An 18940-nucleotide genomic window follows, 5' to 3' on the forward strand; every position below is an offset into this window, starting at 1 on the left:
CCCTCCCCCTGAGAGATAGAAGAAGTTAGATAGGAATTCTTTATGATGTTAGGGGAGTTTTCTGATTTTTCAGGCTTTGGATTATAGGAGAAAGTTCTAGTATTTTAACAGAGGATTTTTGAACACAGAGTAAGGTGGGAGATTGTTCTTCCCAAGTAGAGTGGGTAAGAAAATCCCAGGAAAAAGTAAAGCGCAGAGCACGCTGGCTGGTGAGGTGGTACGAGCACTAGCAAGCTGCTCAGGGAGAAAGATTCTGGGAGGCAGCAGGGCCTGGGGGAAGTAAAAATTTTTTTTTTTTAAAATCCCAGGAAAACAAGTTTGTCATTCAGTGGTGCAAATTTGTTGCAGGTAGCAGCAGGCGCCAAGTTCCAACTCCCAGCACATTGCTTGCCATGTTGAGAAAAACACAATCCTAGTGCATAAGGCTTACTGGGGGTTGTAGTTTAGGCAGAATGAGAGAAAGGGAGAAAAGTCAGAAGTCTCCAGCCAGAAGTTTGGGTGAGACCTGCAGTTTACCTTACATCTGAGGCACGGCACCAAATGTCAGGTGTGGTTCTTTTCCCTCCATTCCTGTCTTGTTATAGTAGAAAATTAAAATGACAGATCAGGAAAGCTCATGCAGGCAGGATTTATTAAACAATTGACATGAAATACAGTCCTGAGGCGTGAGAGCAGACCGATCTCTGTAAGAGTGGTCCCATCCTGTCTTTTAATGTCCTTTGTTCCCTCTCCTAAGCGGTCCCTGGAGCCTGATTTCTTCTGCCCCATGTCAAACAGCTAGTTGTGATTTTGGTGTTCTCGTAGAAAATGAGGGCGTGTCCTTCTATTCTGCTGTCTTAAAGATATCACTAACAATATCACAAGGTTGCCAGGGGAAGTGTCAATAACCTCAGATATACAGAGGCCACTACTCTAATGGCAGGAAGCAAAGAAGAACTAAAGAGCCTCTTGATGAAGGTGAAAGAGGGAGTGAAAAAGCTGGCTTAAAACTCGACATTTAAAACACGAAAATCATGGCATCTGGTCCCATCACTTCATGGCAAATAAATGGGGAAACAATGGAAACAGTGACAGGCTTTATTTTCTTGGGCTCCAAATTCACTGCCGATGGTGACTGCAGCCATTTAATTGAAAGGTGCTTGCTCCTTGGAAGAAAAGCTATGACAAACATAGACAGCATATGAAAAAGCAGAGACATCAATTTGCCAACAAAGGTCCATATAGTCAAAGCTATGGTTTTCCCAGTAATCATGTATGGATGTGAGATTTGGACTGTAAAGAAAGCTGAGCACCAAAGAATTGATGCTTTCGAACTGCGGTGCTGGATAAGACTCTTGAGAGTCCCTTGGACTGCAAGGAGATCAAACCAGTCAATCCTAAAGGGACTCAATCCTGAATATTCATTGGAAGGACTGATATTGAAGCTGAAGCTCCAATACTTTGGTCACTTGATGTGAAGAAGCTGACTCATTGGAAATGACCCTGATGCTGGGAAAGATAGAGGGCAGGAGGAGAAGGGGATGACAGAGGATGAGATGTTGGATGGCATCATCCTTTTAAATGGACATGAGTTTGAGCAAGCTCTGAGAGATGATGAAGGACAGGGAAGCCTGGTGTGCTGCAGTCCATGGGGTCGCAATGAGTTGGAAAGGACTGAGTGACTGATGAACAACAGCAGCGTCAATCAGGGCTTGTACTTGAGATCAACCAGGGAAGGGGGCATGTTGGATGTGTTTTTCCCACCAAAGATTTTTACTCCGGGCTGCAGAGTCTTCCTTTGTTCTGTTTTACTCCGCCTTTTTTGTTCCTTTGTTTGCCTTTTAGTTACCACTTTTTAATCTCCATTTTGGACTCCTTTCTCAAACTACCCAATATTTCCTTATATCTGTAGAAACACAGATTACGACTGGTAATATTTCAGACAAAACCTCAAAATTATAACCCATATTTATCAGTTTGTGTGAATGTGTGTGTTCAATGAAGTCCGACACTTTTGCAACCCCATGGACTGTAGCCCGTCAGATTCCTCTGTCCATCAAATTTCCCAGGAAAGAATACTGGAGTGGGTCCCCTTTTCTATTCCATGAGATCTTCCCTATCCAGGGATTGAACCCACTTCTCCTGCCTTGACAGGAGAGTTCTTTACCACTGTCCCACTTGGGAAGCCCATTCATTAGTTTACTCAATCTTATAGAATTAATCATTTTTACTAGCATTTTCATGAAATCAGAAATTCCATTAAATTTTAAATATCTTACCTGGTTCAGCAGCTTGATATAAAAGTTATCAGAAACCTGTTCTTGTCAGAAGTCCTTCCTGTGACTCTTCTTAAAGATGAAGCAATTTGGAAAGCCTCAACTTAAATTGTCTGCAGATGATTAAGAACTTAAAAAAGCAAAGTTAGAGATCTGATTACAGTGTTTTTTGACAAGAAAATTTAACCAAGTTGTTGGGACATACAGTATTTTAAAATAACAACTAGAATTATGACTGATACAATTATACCAGTACATATCCAAATTTCAGAAACTTTATCTAATTTTTACCATATCTAGGTTAAAAACATTCATTCATAAAGTATACTCTAAGTAGCTTTATCACTTGTGTGATGATGCTCTCCAGTAATTTTATGTACCAAATGATACTAGTTAAGTATTTCTCTTAGATGCATCAGAGGCTCTCTAAAGCATTTTTTTAAATTAAATTAGTGTGTATTATCTTATTGTCACATAATCACTGTTACTAAAATTACATTTCTAAGAAAAATAAAAACAGAAACAGCCAGATTTTATAAAAACATAGTCCTTAAGCAGAAATCTTGATGGGGACCTCCACCACCACTAAATTATCAAAAATTTGTTGCCAGAAGTACAAACAAGCCATGAGAGGCAGTTCAGGGCTTCTGTTACATAAAACCTATGTCGACTCCTGGCTCCCTTCCCCTGGCATCACCATATAATAAAGTATTAAAAATGTTCCTGATAACAAAGTCTTTTGAGACATATTCACAGTTGGTGACTGCACTCACCAGGGAGGATAGATGTGGACAACATCCTGTGGGCGCCCCCTGAGGCAGTGGGCAGTCTCCTTGGTGAAGAGAACCTTCAGGCTGGCCCCCGCAGCCCCACCCTGACACGGGCCATCAGCCAGGAGCTCTGACAACTGCCTACACGTGGCAACGTGGACAGTGCACTCCTCATGCACCTCTAGAATCTTCACAGTTAATACACCAGATTTTGTACCTGAAAGTGTCTTTTGGTAAGAAACACCCTGATGTCTCCACAAAGAAATGGCAGATCTCTCTCGATTCTGCAGTCCATTTAGTCTTTCTGCTAGCCTGCCTCTTAAAAGCTTCTTCCTCTTTGCTGAACTTTCTGGAGTCTTGGGAAGTTTTGTCTGTTTCTTGGGTGTCTGCAAAATGGTTTCTGTAGATTCTACCCTCAGGTTTTTTCGTCTCTCTGTAACCTGTCTTCCATCTGATCCAAAATCCACATGATGTTTGTGAGAGGATTCTGAATCAATGAGCAAGACTTTCTCAGAGCCATCATCTTCTTCACTATCTGAGGAATACTCTAAAATCTCAGGTAGGATTTGCCTTAGGAAGCTCAGGTGGCGTCCTTGCTGGTGTCAAAGAACGACTGCTTGCACCAGAAGCACAGTCAGATATTTCCACCACACTTTCACGGTCTTCAAATTCATCACATTCACAAGCATCTTCCCTCTCACTGTCAATCTCCCAGTCAATAACCTGCAGGTCGTCTTCACTGGCCCCATCTTCTGGACATAAAATGTTGCTGTTACAACACCTACCTGTTTTAGAATGATGTCCATTATCTCTTTGTGATTTAAAAATGGTTTTGTCTTCATCTGACAGATCACTTCCACTAGAACTCCACGTTATAGCTGCAAGCCCACTGGTACTCTTGGAGGTGGTAGGTTCTTTCTTGGGTCGACAGGATAATTCAAGGTGTTTTTCTGTAGTAGTCTTCTTTTCAGCTGTTAATGACGGAGTGCCAGGACTCTTCAGAAATCCTTCTCCACACCTGAACCATGATTCAGATAGGGAAGCCAAGGCCCCCGTGGTCTGGAGCCCTGCTCATCTGCACGGTAGGGGACTCTCTCCTGGAAAGGATGGGTACTCTACATCCCAATTTCTTTTTCTCATGTAAAAGGATCCTTAGTAAGATTAATAGCTGACTACCCACAAGAAATCATGAAGACCCTTCAAACAGCAGCAGAATACATTCTTCTCATACACAGAGGAAAACTTCTCTTAGACAGAACAAGCCTCCATACACTTGGGGCCTCGAGACCGGCCTCCACCGGGCATCTCCAGGCGCTCCCCTCCCCAAGGCTTCTCTAAAGCATTTTAAAGCTGTCTGGACGTCAAAAGAACTTTAATGAAAATTGTATATTTGGAAAGTTTGTGAAAAATTTTCAAAACACTTGGTCAAATAAGGTCATAGATCACTGTGAAACATTACTTATTCCTTAACCAAAGTGAGAACACATCTCAAATGCAAATACAGATCACTTAAAGGCATAGTAGCTCACACAATCTGTTATCAAAGTCAGCATTCCAGGAGCACTTTGTCCTTCTAACAGAAAGAGAAAGCCAAATCTAGTCTTGTACCAGTTTGCTTTTGATAATAAAAGTCATTTACTTAATTCAATTCAGTATAAACTTAGCCCATCTGTACCATGCACAAAGTTCTTTTTTCTGTGTTGCCTTTCTACAAACCTTTCATCATTTTCTGTATCTATGTTATTTTCTTCTTAAGTTATCCCATGTTGAAACAACTGCATAAACTTCCATCATTTAACTTGATTTAGAACAACTCTAAAATTTTATGTTACCAAGTATCTGTAGAGATCGTTTATATCTAAAAGGCACAAAAAGAGAAATGCAAATTTATCTTCTAACTCATTATACAAAACTCAATCATCTTGGCTATTTTCAGGAAATTTTTTTCTCCAGTTCTCAAGTATCCACTTAAGTTTTAGAAAACAGATAATAGTAATAGACAGTAATGTATATCATCTGCTCATATTCACATGGTTCACTTTAAGCAAAACCAGAAAGAGGGAACAGGATTTGGACTCAGGCAGGAAGACAACACAGACACCCACACACACATCCTCCAATATAAGCCAAATTGCAAAAGGCCCATTTTGATACAATAGCAGAGCCATTAGGGGTCATTGTTCTCCAGATCTTAGAGAGTATTGAGAATATGCAGTGCTGCAATAAAAATACAGTTTTCTTTCATTTACATGAACATAGCTGAAGATCTCCCAGTTTTGCAACATATACCCTAGTGGGGCTGTAAGATGGAACACAGCTCTGATCATCCATAATTATTCACATCTGGTGTCATCAAATATCAAGCAAACAACAATTCAAAATGTTCTCTCAGGATCACAGTTCCCTAGCCCCAAAAAGGGAGATTTCAAAATGATGTCCCTTTAGTCAAAATGGGGGAGAACCTCAACCAACGTCCCATCAGAAATAAAGCTGAATGAATGACCAAGGCTAGTCTAAAAGGGAAAATGCTAACCAGTGCTGCACCATAGGCAAAGCCCAGCTCAATGCATCATCACACATGAGCTGCATTACTCACCAAAGACATCTCAGTTGGCCAGTGCAAGTACTGATGCACATACAAACCACAAAAGTATGGTCCCACATACAAAGAATCAGCCCAGGTATAGCCCCCAAATTCCACCTCCATTTCCAGATGGAGGCTACAGAGTGACCTGGCTCCCAAAAGAGAATGGACACAGAGTGACTCACCCCAAAATGATACACACAAAAGCATATAAAATATAGTTGCACAGACAGAAATTCAGAGGAGGTGTAAACATTTTACATCCACACCCAGGTAGAGGCCTCTAAACAGATTGGCCCAGCTCTCTAAAGAGAACAGACCCAGAGTGGCTCACTTCCTGTAAGGGAAGCAGCCCAAATGGAGTAGAGAGAGTTCCCAGCCTGCACAAGCTGGAATGATTTACCTTCCAAGCAACACTGAATGTGGACTGCAGCTCTGGACATTTCCTTGCTCCAAACAGTCTTGTGTCGTGAGGCAGTTGGTACCTCTCAAGGACAGTGCCTCCCAGTTCCCTGGAGCAAATGAGCTCCAGCAGCCTCTGGGGATGTAGAGAAGGCGCTTTCTGTGGCTGGAGCTGACCTACTATGGGCACAGACTCTTGGCTGCCTTGCCAAAATTGTAACTGAAAGCAAGTTCATGTGCCTGATGTACAGTGAGGCCAAACAATAAGGAAATGTCAGAGTTTGGAGCAGAGAAAGTTTTATTGTAGGGCCATGCAAGGAGATGGGTGGCTCATGCCTCTGAAACTCCAAAATCCCCAAAGGATTTCAGGAAAGTATTTTTAAAGGCTAGGTAAGAGAGAGGGGTCACAGGGTATGTGATCAGTTTATGTACAGTTCTCTTGATTGGTTGATGGTGAGGTAAAAGGACAGTGTCCAAGGGGTTAACATTATCAATCCTTAAGCTTCAGGGGACCTGGGAGCTATATGCTCATTGTCATCAACTAGTTAACATCTTCCTTTAGGTGGGGGTTTTCACATCTGTAAAACAACTCAGGAAACATGATTCAAATACTGTCATCTAGGTGCTTCAGAGAGGAGTTAAAGCAGAGGATATGGGGAAGGGACCTGTCTTGGGAAGACCCCATAGGGTCCTACTCAGTTACGGATAAAGACCTAGGAAGGACTGGGGTGGATGCCGGGTGGGAGGATAAAGGTAAGCGTGTCAGCGAGTGTTCAGGAACAAGACGGAAACCAACCTGGCTGTGAGAAAAGGTTCCTGTTGGGACAGAGGGATATGTGATGGGAAAATCAGGTTGGGGCTACCGCAAATATGCAGGCACTCACATTGGTCCTGATTGTACTGAGGCAGGAGGCTTGGCTTTGCAAGCTGCATAAGATGACATATCTCCTAAATTCACCTAAATGCACTGATGTTTATTTTTCAGGGACTGATAAACTTTGAGCAATCTGTTAAAGCACCAAGATAACTCACAAGATTCTATCAGTTCTTTGGTCTTGAGTTGTGTCCTTTAATTAAGAAAATATGAATTACATGTTCATGTGCATTTAATTCAGGTTCTGGAATGATTATTTGATCCAAGTAAAATAGTTTCTTTCCTATGCTTTGGTTTCTCAAATCCCAGTGAGTGACATCAAAGGCTTGCTTGGGTAGGCAGATATACTCCCTACATTCAGGAAGGATACCTGGAACTTGGAAGCACGAGCTCTGTCATTCCTCATGGGGAAGAAGTTTAATAGTTTAGAAGAAAGTGGTTGATTAGAACAGATACTAAAGACCAGATATTCTGAGTCGAATCAGTACTAGGCACTCAGAGGGACTTTGGTGATGATTGAGTCCTGTACCTAGTGGTGGCCATGCACCTGCTACACGCAGGTAGGGCATCACCTGCTGATTGCTTACTAGTTCCAATCAGCAGTACTTTAATCCCATCACAACATTGGGAGTTGGTCAGCAAGAACAGTGTTTTACTTGTGACTCCTCATTTTTTTTTCCATTTATTTTTATTTGTTGTAGGCTAATTACTTTACAATATTGTGGTGTTTTTTGCCATACATTGACATGAATCAGCCATGGATTTACATGTGTTTTGCATCCTGATCCCCCCTCCCGCCTTGCTCCCCATCCCATCCCTCTGGGTTTTCCCAGTGCAGCAGCCCTGAGCACTTGTCTCATGCATCCAACCTGGGCTGGTGATCTGTTTCACCCTTGATAATATACATGTTTCGATGCTATTCTCTCAGAACATCCCACCCTTGCCTTCTCCCACAGAGTCCAAAAGTCTGTTCTATACATCTGTGTCTCTTTTGCTGTCTTGCATGTAGGGTTATCATTACCATCTTTTAAAATTCCATATATATGCGTTAGTATACTGTATTGGTGTTTATCTTTCTGGCTTACTTCACTCTGTATAATGGGCTCAGTTTCACCCATCTCATTAGAATTGATTCAAATGTATTCTTTTTAGTGGCTGAGTAATATTCCATTGTGTATATGTACCACAGCTTTCTTATCCATTCATCTGCTGATGGGCATCTAGGTTGCTTCCATGTCCTGGCTATTATAAACAGTGCTGCAATGAACATTGGGGTGCACGTGTCTCTTTCAGATCTGGTTTCCTCAGTGTGTATGCCCAGGAGTGGGATTGCTGGGTCATACGGCAGTTCTATTTCCAGTTTTTTAAGGAATCTCCACACTGTTCTCCATAGTGGCTGTACTAATTTGCATTCCCACCAACAGTGTAAGAGGGTTCCCTTTTCTCAACACCCTCTCCAGCATTTATTGCTTGTAGACTTTTGGATAGCAGCCATCCTGACTGGCGTGTAATGGTACCTCATTGAGGTTTTGATTTGCATTTCTCTGATAATGAGTGATGTTGAGCATCTTTTCATGTGTTTGTTAGCCATGTGTATGTCTTCTTTGGAGAAATGTCTGTTTAGTTCTTTGGCCCAGTTTTTGATTGGGTCATTTATTTTTCTGGAATTGAGCTACAGGAGTTGCTTGTCTATTTTTGAGATTAATCCTTTGTCTGTTGCTTCATTTGCTATTATTTTCTCCCATTCTGAAGGCTGTCTTTTCACCTTGCTTATAGTTTCCTTTGTAGTGCAAAAGCTTTTAAGTTTCATTAGGTCCCATTTGTTTTTTTTTTTTTTTCTTTTTTTTTAATTTTTTTATTAGTTGGAGGCTAATTACTTCAGAACATTTCAGTGGGTCTTGTCATACATTGATATGAATCAGCCATGGATTTACACGTCTTCCCCATCCCAATCCCCACTCCCACCTCCCTCTCCACCCGATTCCTCTCGAAACATCCCACCCTCGCCTTCTCCCAGAGAGTTCAAAAGTCTGTTCTGTATTTCTGTGTCTCTTTTTCTGTTTTGCATATAGGGTTATCGTTACCATCTTTCTAAATTCCATATATATGTGTTAGTATGCTGTAATGTTCTTTATCTTTCTGGCTTACTTCACTCTGTATAAGGGGCTCCAGCTTCATCCATCTCATTAGGACTGGTTCAAATGAATTCTTTTTAATGGCTGAGTAATATTCTATGGTGTATATGTACCACAGCTTCCTTATCCATTCATCTGCTGATGGGCATCTAGGTTGCTTCCATGTCCTGGCTATTATAAACAGTGCTGCGATGAACATTGGGGTGCACGTGTCTCTTTCAGATCTGGTTTCCTCAGTGTGTATGCCCAGAAGTGGGATTGCTGGGTCATATGGCAGTTCTATTTCCAGTTTTTTAAGAAATCTCCACACTGTTTTCCATAGCGGCTGCACCAGTTTGCATTCCCACCAACAGTGTAAGAGGGTTCCCTTTTCTCCACACCCTCTCCAGCATTTATTGCTTGTAGACTTTTTGATAGCAGCCATCCTGACTGGCGTGTAATGGTACCTCATTGTGGTTTTTATTTGCATTTCTCTAATAATGAGTGATGTTGAGCATCTTTTCATGTGTTTGTTAGCCATCTGTATGTCTTCTTTGGAGAAATGTCTGTTTAGTTCTTTGGCCCATTTTTTGATTGGGTCATTTATTTTTCTGGAATTGAGCTTCAGGAGTTGCTTGTATATTTTTGAGATTAATCCTTTGTCTGTTTCTTCATTTGCTATTATTTTCTCCCAATCTGAGGGCTGTCTTTTCACCTTGCTTATAGTTTCCTTTGTAGTGCAAAAGCTTTTAAGTTTCATTAGGTCCCATTTGTTTATTTTTGCTTTCATTTCCAATGTTCTGGGAGGTGGGTCATAGAGGATCTTGTTGTGATTTATGTCGGAGAGTGTTTTGCCTATGTTCTCCTCTAGGAGTTTTATAGTTTCTGGTCTTACATTTAGATCTTTAATCCATTTTGAGTTTATTTTTTGTATGGTGTTAGAAAGTGTTCTAGTTTCATTTTTTTACAAGTGGTTGACCAGTTTTCCCAGCGCCATTTGTTAAAGAGGTTGTCTTTTTTCCATTGTATATTCTTGCCTCCTTTGTCAAAGATAAGGTGTCCATAGGTTCGTGGATTTACCTCTGGGCTTTCTATTCTGTTCCATTGATCTATATTTCTGTCTTCGTGCCAGTACCATACTCTCTTGATGATTGTGGCTTTGTAGTAGAGCCTATTTTTTACTCTCACTGTTACTGAATTTTTGCAAATGTATCAAGTGTGTGTGTGTGTGTGTGTGTGTGTGTGTGTGTGTTTCTCTTAAAGAAGAGGATTTAAAACAGTTATCTGTGTGTAATAGTGTATTCTTGGTGTTAGCTATAGTGTGGGAAAAAGTGTTGGGAATGTGTGTTGATAAGACAAGGGACACTGTGAAGAAGCAAAAGTCTTTGATTAGCTGATAGGAGAGAAGGGAGACAAAAGGCCAGGCATGAAGCAGAAAAGGCCTAGAAGTTCTGAGGCAGGAAGGCTCTGCAGTGCCCACAGCCTGGTGGACCCCAGGGCAGAGGGTGTGGAGAGAACTGAGAGCCCTGGGGAGGGTGGGGCACGCAGCCTGCACTGCTGCTTCAGTTATTTTGAAGTGGAAAGAACAGAGAGCAGAATGGGGAAGGGATGAGAAAATGGATTTTTAGCAAGTTTTAGGAACCAAGGAAAGTCTCAGAGGAAAGGAGAGAAGACTCTAGCTTGAGCGTTGACACTCATGACTAATTGGATTTGGCTTTGGCCACTCTGAGAAAGCCAGGTGGTAATCAACATCAAGTTAGCTCACCAGCAATGTGGTTGTTCTGATGTCACCCCGGATGGGTTCCAGTGACATCTGTGCCAGGCACTGTGCTTGGTCATGAGATTCCATGTAGTATGTAAGTAGTCATTGCCCTGAAGGAGTGTGGTCTCTGGTGGGACAGTTAGTGGGAAATACGGTTGCTGGATGAAGGTCTGTAAGAGGAGATGGAAGGAGAAAGGATCATGGTGGAGAGGACAATTCTTGGGGTGGAACTGGGTTGAGGGATAGCTCATTTGGCAGTGGTTGAATTGTTGAGTATATGCCCTCAGGGATAAATTGGAATTAAGGAGTCAATTGATCCAGGTCTCCAGGTCCAAATCCTTATTTAGGTGGTGACATGTGATTTAGGTTCCTGTCAGTCATCTAATGGAGGTGAAAATCTTGACCCCTCGATGATATCCAGAGGGCTCTGTCTTGCATTTTGAGATTTGGCAGCAAAGGAATTTGTGAAAGTCCTTAAATCAAGAGCCATGGGGAAAGAAATTTGCCTAATTGAGCAAATTCATCTCTTTTCTGCATGGGATTACTCAAGAGTGGTATCATAGTGACAGCTGCTCTTTGTCTGACTTTGTCCTGTTCAGAGCAACATTGATCCTTTAAGTTAATTCCTCAGCAGCCCAGGCAGGTGTTATTATCTCCAGGTATTCTCTCCACTTTCCAGAGACCAATACTGACAGGTTACCTAACTAGTTCAAGGTCATACAACCAGAGAGTGGTAAAACCTAAACTCTAACACAGGAAGATTTCCGCCTAAGGTACACCAAGCACAGTTTTTTTCTGTTTAAATTTTAAAAAATAGTGGTAAAATGCAGAAACCATAAATTTACCATCTTAACCACTGTTAAGCATTTGATTCAGGGTTGTTTTGTACATTCACATTATAATACAACCTATTTTCAGAACCCTTTTCATCCTGCATTAGTGTGTCATTAAACACTAACTCCCCAGTCCATTTCCAGCCCCTGGGAACCACAGGGCCACTTTGTTTCTCTCTAAATTTGACTGCTCTGAGTACCTTCATGTAAGTAGAATCATACGGTATTTGTCCTGTGTCCATTTTACACCCCCTCCTCCACCATCAGTGTGTAAGGGCACAATTTCTTCACATCCTTGACAAATCTTTTTTATTCTCCCCACTCCCTACATTAGCTCTTCTAAAATGTGAGGTGGTGTCTCATTTCCCTAATGGTTAGTAATGTTGAGCATCTTTTCTGCTCAAGCAGAATTTTACAGAAGACCTCTCAGGTAGGATGTCATTATCTGGGTAAGTCCCAGTGCTAATTTCCTGAGTGATTTCTGTAGGGAATAACTGTAGGATAAATGACCCAACATCTTTTTAGCCAGTTTGGTAATAAAACTCATAGATTTATACTTTTGTTTTGGAAGGAAATTGAGACCTAGAAATATTAAGGGTTATGAACTTACTGAACTGGAATGGAGTAGGGGAGCAGTGGGGAGGTGGACCTTCGAGGCCCTGGGTCCTCATTACCACTGCTGGGAGTAGAATCCAGTCTTCTGACTCCTGGGCCACCATGGTCCTTTAGGCATGCCAGGCAGGGTTTGCACAATCTGAAGCTCAGTCTCTTATTGCTTATTTAATAATTCATAGACATTCATTTATTTAACATATAATTCTTGAACATCTTCTCTGCACTATAACTATATTGTGCTAGGAATAAAGCAATAGGTATAAGAAATCCGATCTCCACTTTTACAGGCTATTATTGTCTCGCCTTGAAAATTTCCTAACCCTGGCAAAATCAGTAAATTGGTCTTAATCTTTGGGCTATCTCTGCATATTAATTATTATCAGTTACACAGTGCATACTGGGTTTGAATGGAGTTTTGTGGGGTGATCTTCTATATAGTTACTGTTTTCTCCTGTTAAAATTAATAAATAATTTGCAGAGAGATAATTTTAGATTATGTAAATATCATACTCCACATAAAACTTTTACCCATGAGTTTTCAGTTCCATGGATAATTTTCTAACTCCATTGTTCCTTCTATCTATGTTTGTTTGCATTCTAGAATGGAAAAGCTTTCCCTTCTCTCTTGTTTATGTCGCAGTAAGGATTTGTGGATTCATTCATTATTTAATGGCTTATGATTCATTGCCATATATTTTTATTTCTTTTTCTTAAGGCAATTGTTTCTTTTATTTATTTATTATTTCTGGCTGTGCTGGGTCTTTATTACTGTGTGTGGGCTTTCCTTGTGAAGAACAGGGGCTACTGTCTAGTTGTGGTTTGTGAGCAGTGGTCTCTCTTGTTTCAGAGCATGGGCCCTAGAGTGAGTGGGCTTCAGTAGTTGCAGTTCTTGGGCACAGCAGTTTCAGCTTAGGGGCTCTAGAGTGCTGACTCAGTGGTTATCCTGTGACATGTGGGATCCTCCGGGACCAGGGGATTACTCTACAGCCTTTGTTTACTGATATGGGAAGCAGTATTTTATTTCTCAACTATGAAAGTTCTCATCATGAGAAAAATATTTTGTAATTGTGTAGGTTAAAGAAACAAAACCCCTAACATTTGGGCGCTGGAATGTTCTTTGCAGCTGGGCGTCTTTGCTTTTAGGACCCCTCCAGTGTATAGAGCTAGGGCATACACATGAATGTATTGTTGTTTTAGCCTTTAAGTTGTGTCTGACTCTTTTGTGACCCCATGCACGATAGCCCGCCAGGCTCCTCTGTGCCTGGGATTTCCGAGGCAAGATACTGGAGTGGGTTACCATTTCCTTCTCCAGGGGATCTTTCTGACCCAGGGATTGAATCCATGTCTTCTGTATTGGCAGGTGGATTCTTTACACTGAGCCACCAGGGATGTCCATATATTCCCCCACTCATATCTCTATATATTTAAAATGTAGACTTTTCTTTTTAATAAAGCTCATTAATATAGGGTTCTATTTAGAGATTGTTACCGAGTCCAAGCTCACTATGCTTGCCTCACAATAGGCTGATGAACTTGACAGACGAGCTGCTGAGGCAAGGTAGAGACTTTAACTGGGGAACTGACAGACCGAGAAGATGGCAGGCTCAGTTCAGTTCAGTCGCTCAGTCTTGTCCGACTCTTTGCAACCCCATGAACTACAGCACGCCAGGCCTCCCTGTCCATCACCAACTCCTGGAGTTTAACCAAACTCATGTCCATTGAGTCGGTGATGCCATCCAACCATTTCATCCTCTGTCGTCCCCTCTTCCTCCTGCCCCCAATGCCTCCCAGCATCAGGGTCTTTTCAAATGAGTCAGCTCTTCGAATCAGGTGGCCAAAGTATTGAGTTTCAGCTTCAACATCAGTCCTCCCAATGAACACCAGGACTGATCTCCTTTAGGATGGACTGGTTGGATCTGTTTGCAGTCCAAGGGACTCTCAAGAGTCTTCTCCAACACCACAGTTCAAAAACACCAATTCTTCAGTGCTCAGCTTTCTTTATAGTCCAAATCTCACATCCATACATGACTACTGGAAAAACCATAGCCTTGACTAGACAGACCTTTGTTGACAAAGTAATGTCTCTGCTTTTTAATATGCTGTATAGGTTGGTCATAACGTTCCTTCCAAGGAGTGTCTTTTAATTTCAGGGCTGCAATCCCCATTTACAGTGATTTTGGAGTCCCAAAAAATAAAGTCTTACACTGTTTCCACTGTCTCCCCATCTATTTGCCATGAAATGATGGGACCAGATGCCATGATCTTAGTTTTCTGAATGTTAAGCTTTAAGCCAACTTTTTCACTCTCCTCTTTCACTTTCATCAAGAGGGTTTTTAGTTCCTCTTCACTTTCTGCCATAAGGGTGGTGTCATCTGCATATCTGAGGATATTGATATTTCTCCCAGCAATCTTGATTCCAGCTTGTACTTCCTCCAGCCCAGTGTTTCTCATGATATAATCTGCATATAAGTTAAATAAGCAGGGTGACAATATACAACCTTGATGTATACCTTTTCCTATTGGAACCAGTCTGTTCTGTGTCCGGTTCTAACTATTGCTTCCTGACCTGCATATGTTTCTCAAGAGGCAGGTCAGGTGATCTGGTATTCCCATCTCTTTCAGAATTTTCCACAGTCTATTGTGATCCACACAGTCAAAGGCTTTAGCATAGTCAATAAAGCAGAAATAGATGTTTTTGGAACTCTCTTGCTTTTACCTTTTTTTTTTTTTAATGAGCATTTTTTTCCCCTTTATTTATTTATTTTTTCAGTGGGTTTTGTCATACATTGATATGAATCAGCCATAGATTTACACGTATTCCCCATCCTGATCCCCCCTCCCACCTCCCTCTCCACCCGATTCCTCTGGGTCTTCCCAGTGCACCAGGCCCGAGCACTTGTCTCATGCATCCCACCTGGGCTGGTGATCTGTTTCACCCTAGATAATATACATGCTGTTCTTTTGAAACCTCCCACCCTCACCTTCTCCCACAGAGTTCAAAAGTCTGTTCTGTACTTCTGTGTCTCTTTTTCTGTTTTGCATATAGGGTTGTTGTTACCATCTTTCTAAATTCCATATATATGTGTTAGTATGCTGTAATGTTCTTCATCTTTCTGGCTTACTTCCCTCTGTATAATGGGCTCCAGTTTCATCCATCTCATTAGAAGTTGTTCAAATGAATTCTTTTTAATGGCTGAGTAATATTCCATGGTGTATATGTACCACAGCTTCCTTATCCATTCATCTGCTGATGGGCATCTAGGTTGCTTCCATGTCCTGGCTATTATAAACAGTGCTGCGATGAACATTGGGGTGCACGTGTCTCTTTCAGATCTGGTTTCCTCAGTGTGTATGCCCAGAAGTGGGATTGCTGGGTCATATGGCAGTTCTATTTCCAGTGTTTTAAGAAATCTCCACACTGTTTTCCATAGTGGCTGTACTAGTTTGCATTCCCACCAACAGTGTAAGAGGGTTCCGTTTTCTCAACACCCTCTCCAGCATTTATTGCTTGTAGACTTTTGGATAGCAGCCATCCTGACTGTCGTGTAATGGTACCTCATTGAGGTTTTGATTTGCATTTCTCTGATAATGAGTGATGTTGAGCATCTTTTCATGTGTTTGTTAGCCATCTCTCTTGCTTTTTTGAGGATCTAGTGGATGCTGGCAATTTGATCTCTGGTTCCTCTGCCTTTTCTAAAACCAGCTTGAACATTTGGAAGTTCATGGTTCACGTATTGCTGAAGCCTGGCTTGGAGAATTTTGAGCATTACTTTACTAGTGTTTGAGATGAGTGCAATTGTGTGGTAGTTTGAGCATTCTTTGGCATTGCCTTTCTTTGGGATTGGGATGAAAACGGACCTTTTCCAGTCCTGTGGCCACTGCTGAGTTTTCCAAATTTGCTGGCATATTGAATGCAGCCCTTTCACAGCATCATCTTTCAGGATTTGAAATAGCTCAACTGGAATTCCATTAACTCCACTAGCTTTGTTTGTAGTGATGTTTCCTAAGGCCCACTTGACTTCACATTCCAGGATGTCTGGCTCTAGTTGAGTGATCACAGCATCATGATTACCTGGGTCATGAAGATGTTTTTTGTACAGTTCTTCTGTGCATTCTTGCCACCTCTTCCTAATAACTTCTGCTTCTGTTAGGTGCATACCATTTGTGTCCTTTATCGAGCCCATCTTTGCATGAAATATTCCCTTGGTATCGCTAATTTTCTTGAAGAGATCTCTAGTCTTTCCCATCCTGTTGTTTTCCTCTATTTCTTTGCATTGATCACTGAGGAAAGCTCTCTTGTCTCTCCTTGCTATTCTTTGGAACTCTGTATTCAAATGGACATATCTTTCCTTTTCTCTTTTGCTTTTCACTTCTCTTCTTTTCATAGATATTTGTAAGGCCTCCTCAGACAGCTATTTTGCTTTTTTAGATTCCTTTTTCTTGGGGATGGTCTTGATCTCTGTCTTCTGTGCAATGTCAGGCTAATGCCTCAAAATAGCCATCTTATTGGGGTCTGGATGCCAAGTATTTTTATAGATCACAGAGAGAAAAATAATAAGGAACTAAAGTCGAAAGGCAAAATACAGAGGGAGAGGCAGTAAAATAAAAGGGTCTTCAGTCTTGCAACACATCTCCAAGGGAATGGCCAGCCTTCGGAAGGGGTGTGTTAATCTCTTCTACTCACAGGTGGGCAGGGACAAAGTATCTCTCCCTGAACTGAACAAAGGCACTGTAGTTTACAGTCAAGCAGAAGGGCAGGGGTTCTTTGAGGAGGCCATTGTGTATGATTTTAATAATAAAAGCAAGTCAAAGAAACAGTTTTCAACTCTGCAACAAGATGTGTAGTTTGGATTTACGTATTCTCTTCTTTTCTCTTAATTTTTAACAGGTGGCTAAACCCCTTGTTTAAAATTGGTCACAAACGGAGGTTAGAAGAAGATGACATGTACTCAGTGCTTCCAGAAGATCGCTCCCAGCACCTTGGAGAAGAGCTTCAAGGGTGAGCACAGGCAGCAGGGAGAAGGGAGGGAGAGTGAGAATTTCCACGTGGGGCTAAAGGTGTGTGTGTGTGGGGCTTTGCCTTCCCCTGGGTTCTTCTGAGCCTCTTCCCCTGAACTGGCATGCTCACCCGTCTCAGGCTAACCCTGGTCTTAGCCCATTGTGGAGGTTCGGGGAGTCTATGTTCCCTGTGCATCTGTGCAAGTGGAGGGAGCCCGCAGTCGAGAACTTGGAGGTTGAGCTCTGTCCCGGGAGGTGGGGTCCCTGGATTGTTACTTAGTCCAAGCTCACTCTGCTCACCACGTGACAGACCAATGAATCTGAGAGAAAAGGTGTTGAGGCAAGGAATATGACTTTATTCAGAAAGCTGGCTGACTCAGAAGATGGCAGACTGGTGACTCAGAGTAACCATCTTGTCGAGATCTGGATGCCAGGTTCTTTTGTAGAGTCAGAGAGAAGGAAGCAATGAGGAACTAAAGTCAAAATGCAGAATAGAGAGGGAGAGGCAGTGGGGAAGTAAAGTGAAAGGATTTTCAGTCCTATAACATTCTCCAAGGGAATGGCCAGCCTTTGGAAGGGGAGTGTTAATGTCTTCTATTCACAGGTAGGGAGGTCAGATTATCTAAGAGCTGAACAAAGGCACTTTAGTTTACAGTCAGGCAGAGTGGCAGGGTCATCTGAGGCAGGCCATTATGTATGACTGCAATAACAAAAGCAACAAAAAGCAAGTCAGAGAAACAGTTTCCAACACGTAGTCAGAATTAGCTTCTTTTCTCCAACAGGAGGAAGGTGTCTGCCCTCTTGAGTTGTTCATGGTGCTGTGAATCCAGCAACGTTTGTCAGGAAGTCATTTCCCAAGACTAGGACTTTTCCCTTCAAGGCTTGTTGAAGGGAAACAGGCCTGGTGCTTCAGGGTCTGCACCGTTCATCTTTGCTCACAGGAGCCCCGTGGGCAGTTAGCCAGCATTTTTGGGGCAGCCACAGAGCGCCCTGTAGTAAACGCTTATCTTCCACTCCACCCCTCCCCTGTTTTCCTTGTGGTGGACACGCTGTTCTTCACTGTGCTTTGTTTCTCATCACAGGTACTGGGATCAAGAAGTGAAGAGAGCTGAGAAAGATGCACGGGAGCCTTCTTTAATGAAAGCAATCATAAACTGTTACTGGAAATCCTATTTGCCTTTTGCAATTTTTAAGCTTTTTGAGGTAAAAGCTTTTATATAGAGTGCATTGCTGTATACATGCAGATCAGTACTGAGATGGATGCAGCTGGTAGGGAAAGAGGCCAGTGGTTTAAGATCAGAGGATAAAATGTCTAGGAAACATGATGCAGCTCAATGGTTGTATTTATCTTTAGGATACAAAGATACTTAAAGGACTGGACCTCTGGGGGATTACTCTTTTCCTTTTAACTGATTAAAATGTAGTATCCTGGAAAGAAGGACTGAAAAGAAAAGACATTTTATTCCAAGTTAGGATATTGTTCAGTTCAGTTCATTTCAGTCACTCAGTCATGTCCGACTTTTTGCGACCCCATGAACTGCAGAACGCCAGGCCTCCCTGTCCATCACAAACTCCTGGAGTTTAACCAAACTCATGTCCATTGAGTCAGTGATGCCATCCAGCCATCTCATCCTCTGTCGGCCCCTTCTCCTCCTGCCTTCAATCTTTCCCAGCATCAGGGTCTTTTCAAATGAGTCAGCTCTTCGCATCAGGTGGCCAAAGTATTGGAGTTT

The 18940-nt window shown here is 42.0% G+C and overlaps 1 protein-coding gene and 1 pseudogene across 1 annotated transcript in view; one reads left to right on the plus strand and one right to left on the minus strand.

The window, feature by feature from the left end:
• Window positions 1–18940, plus strand: part of LOC133049633 (ATP-binding cassette sub-family C member 4-like) — a 287184-nt gene that overhangs the window by 34917 nt on the left and 233327 nt on the right. The window contains exons 2-3 of the mRNA XM_061133773.1: window positions 17098–17208; window positions 18290–18410. Coding sequence (XP_060989756.1) covers window positions 17098–17208; window positions 18290–18410 — 232 coding nt within the window. The remainder of the gene's footprint in view (window positions 1–17097; window positions 17209–18289; window positions 18411–18940) is intronic.
• LOC133049635 (DNA repair-scaffolding protein-like) lies at window positions 3025–4297 on the minus strand (annotated as a pseudogene).

The sequence above is a fragment of the Dama dama genome, chromosome 30 (assembly GCF_033118175.1).
Source record: "Dama dama isolate Ldn47 chromosome 30, ASM3311817v1, whole genome shotgun sequence".
Taxonomy (NCBI): Eukaryota; Metazoa; Chordata; class Mammalia; order Artiodactyla; family Cervidae; genus Dama; species Dama dama.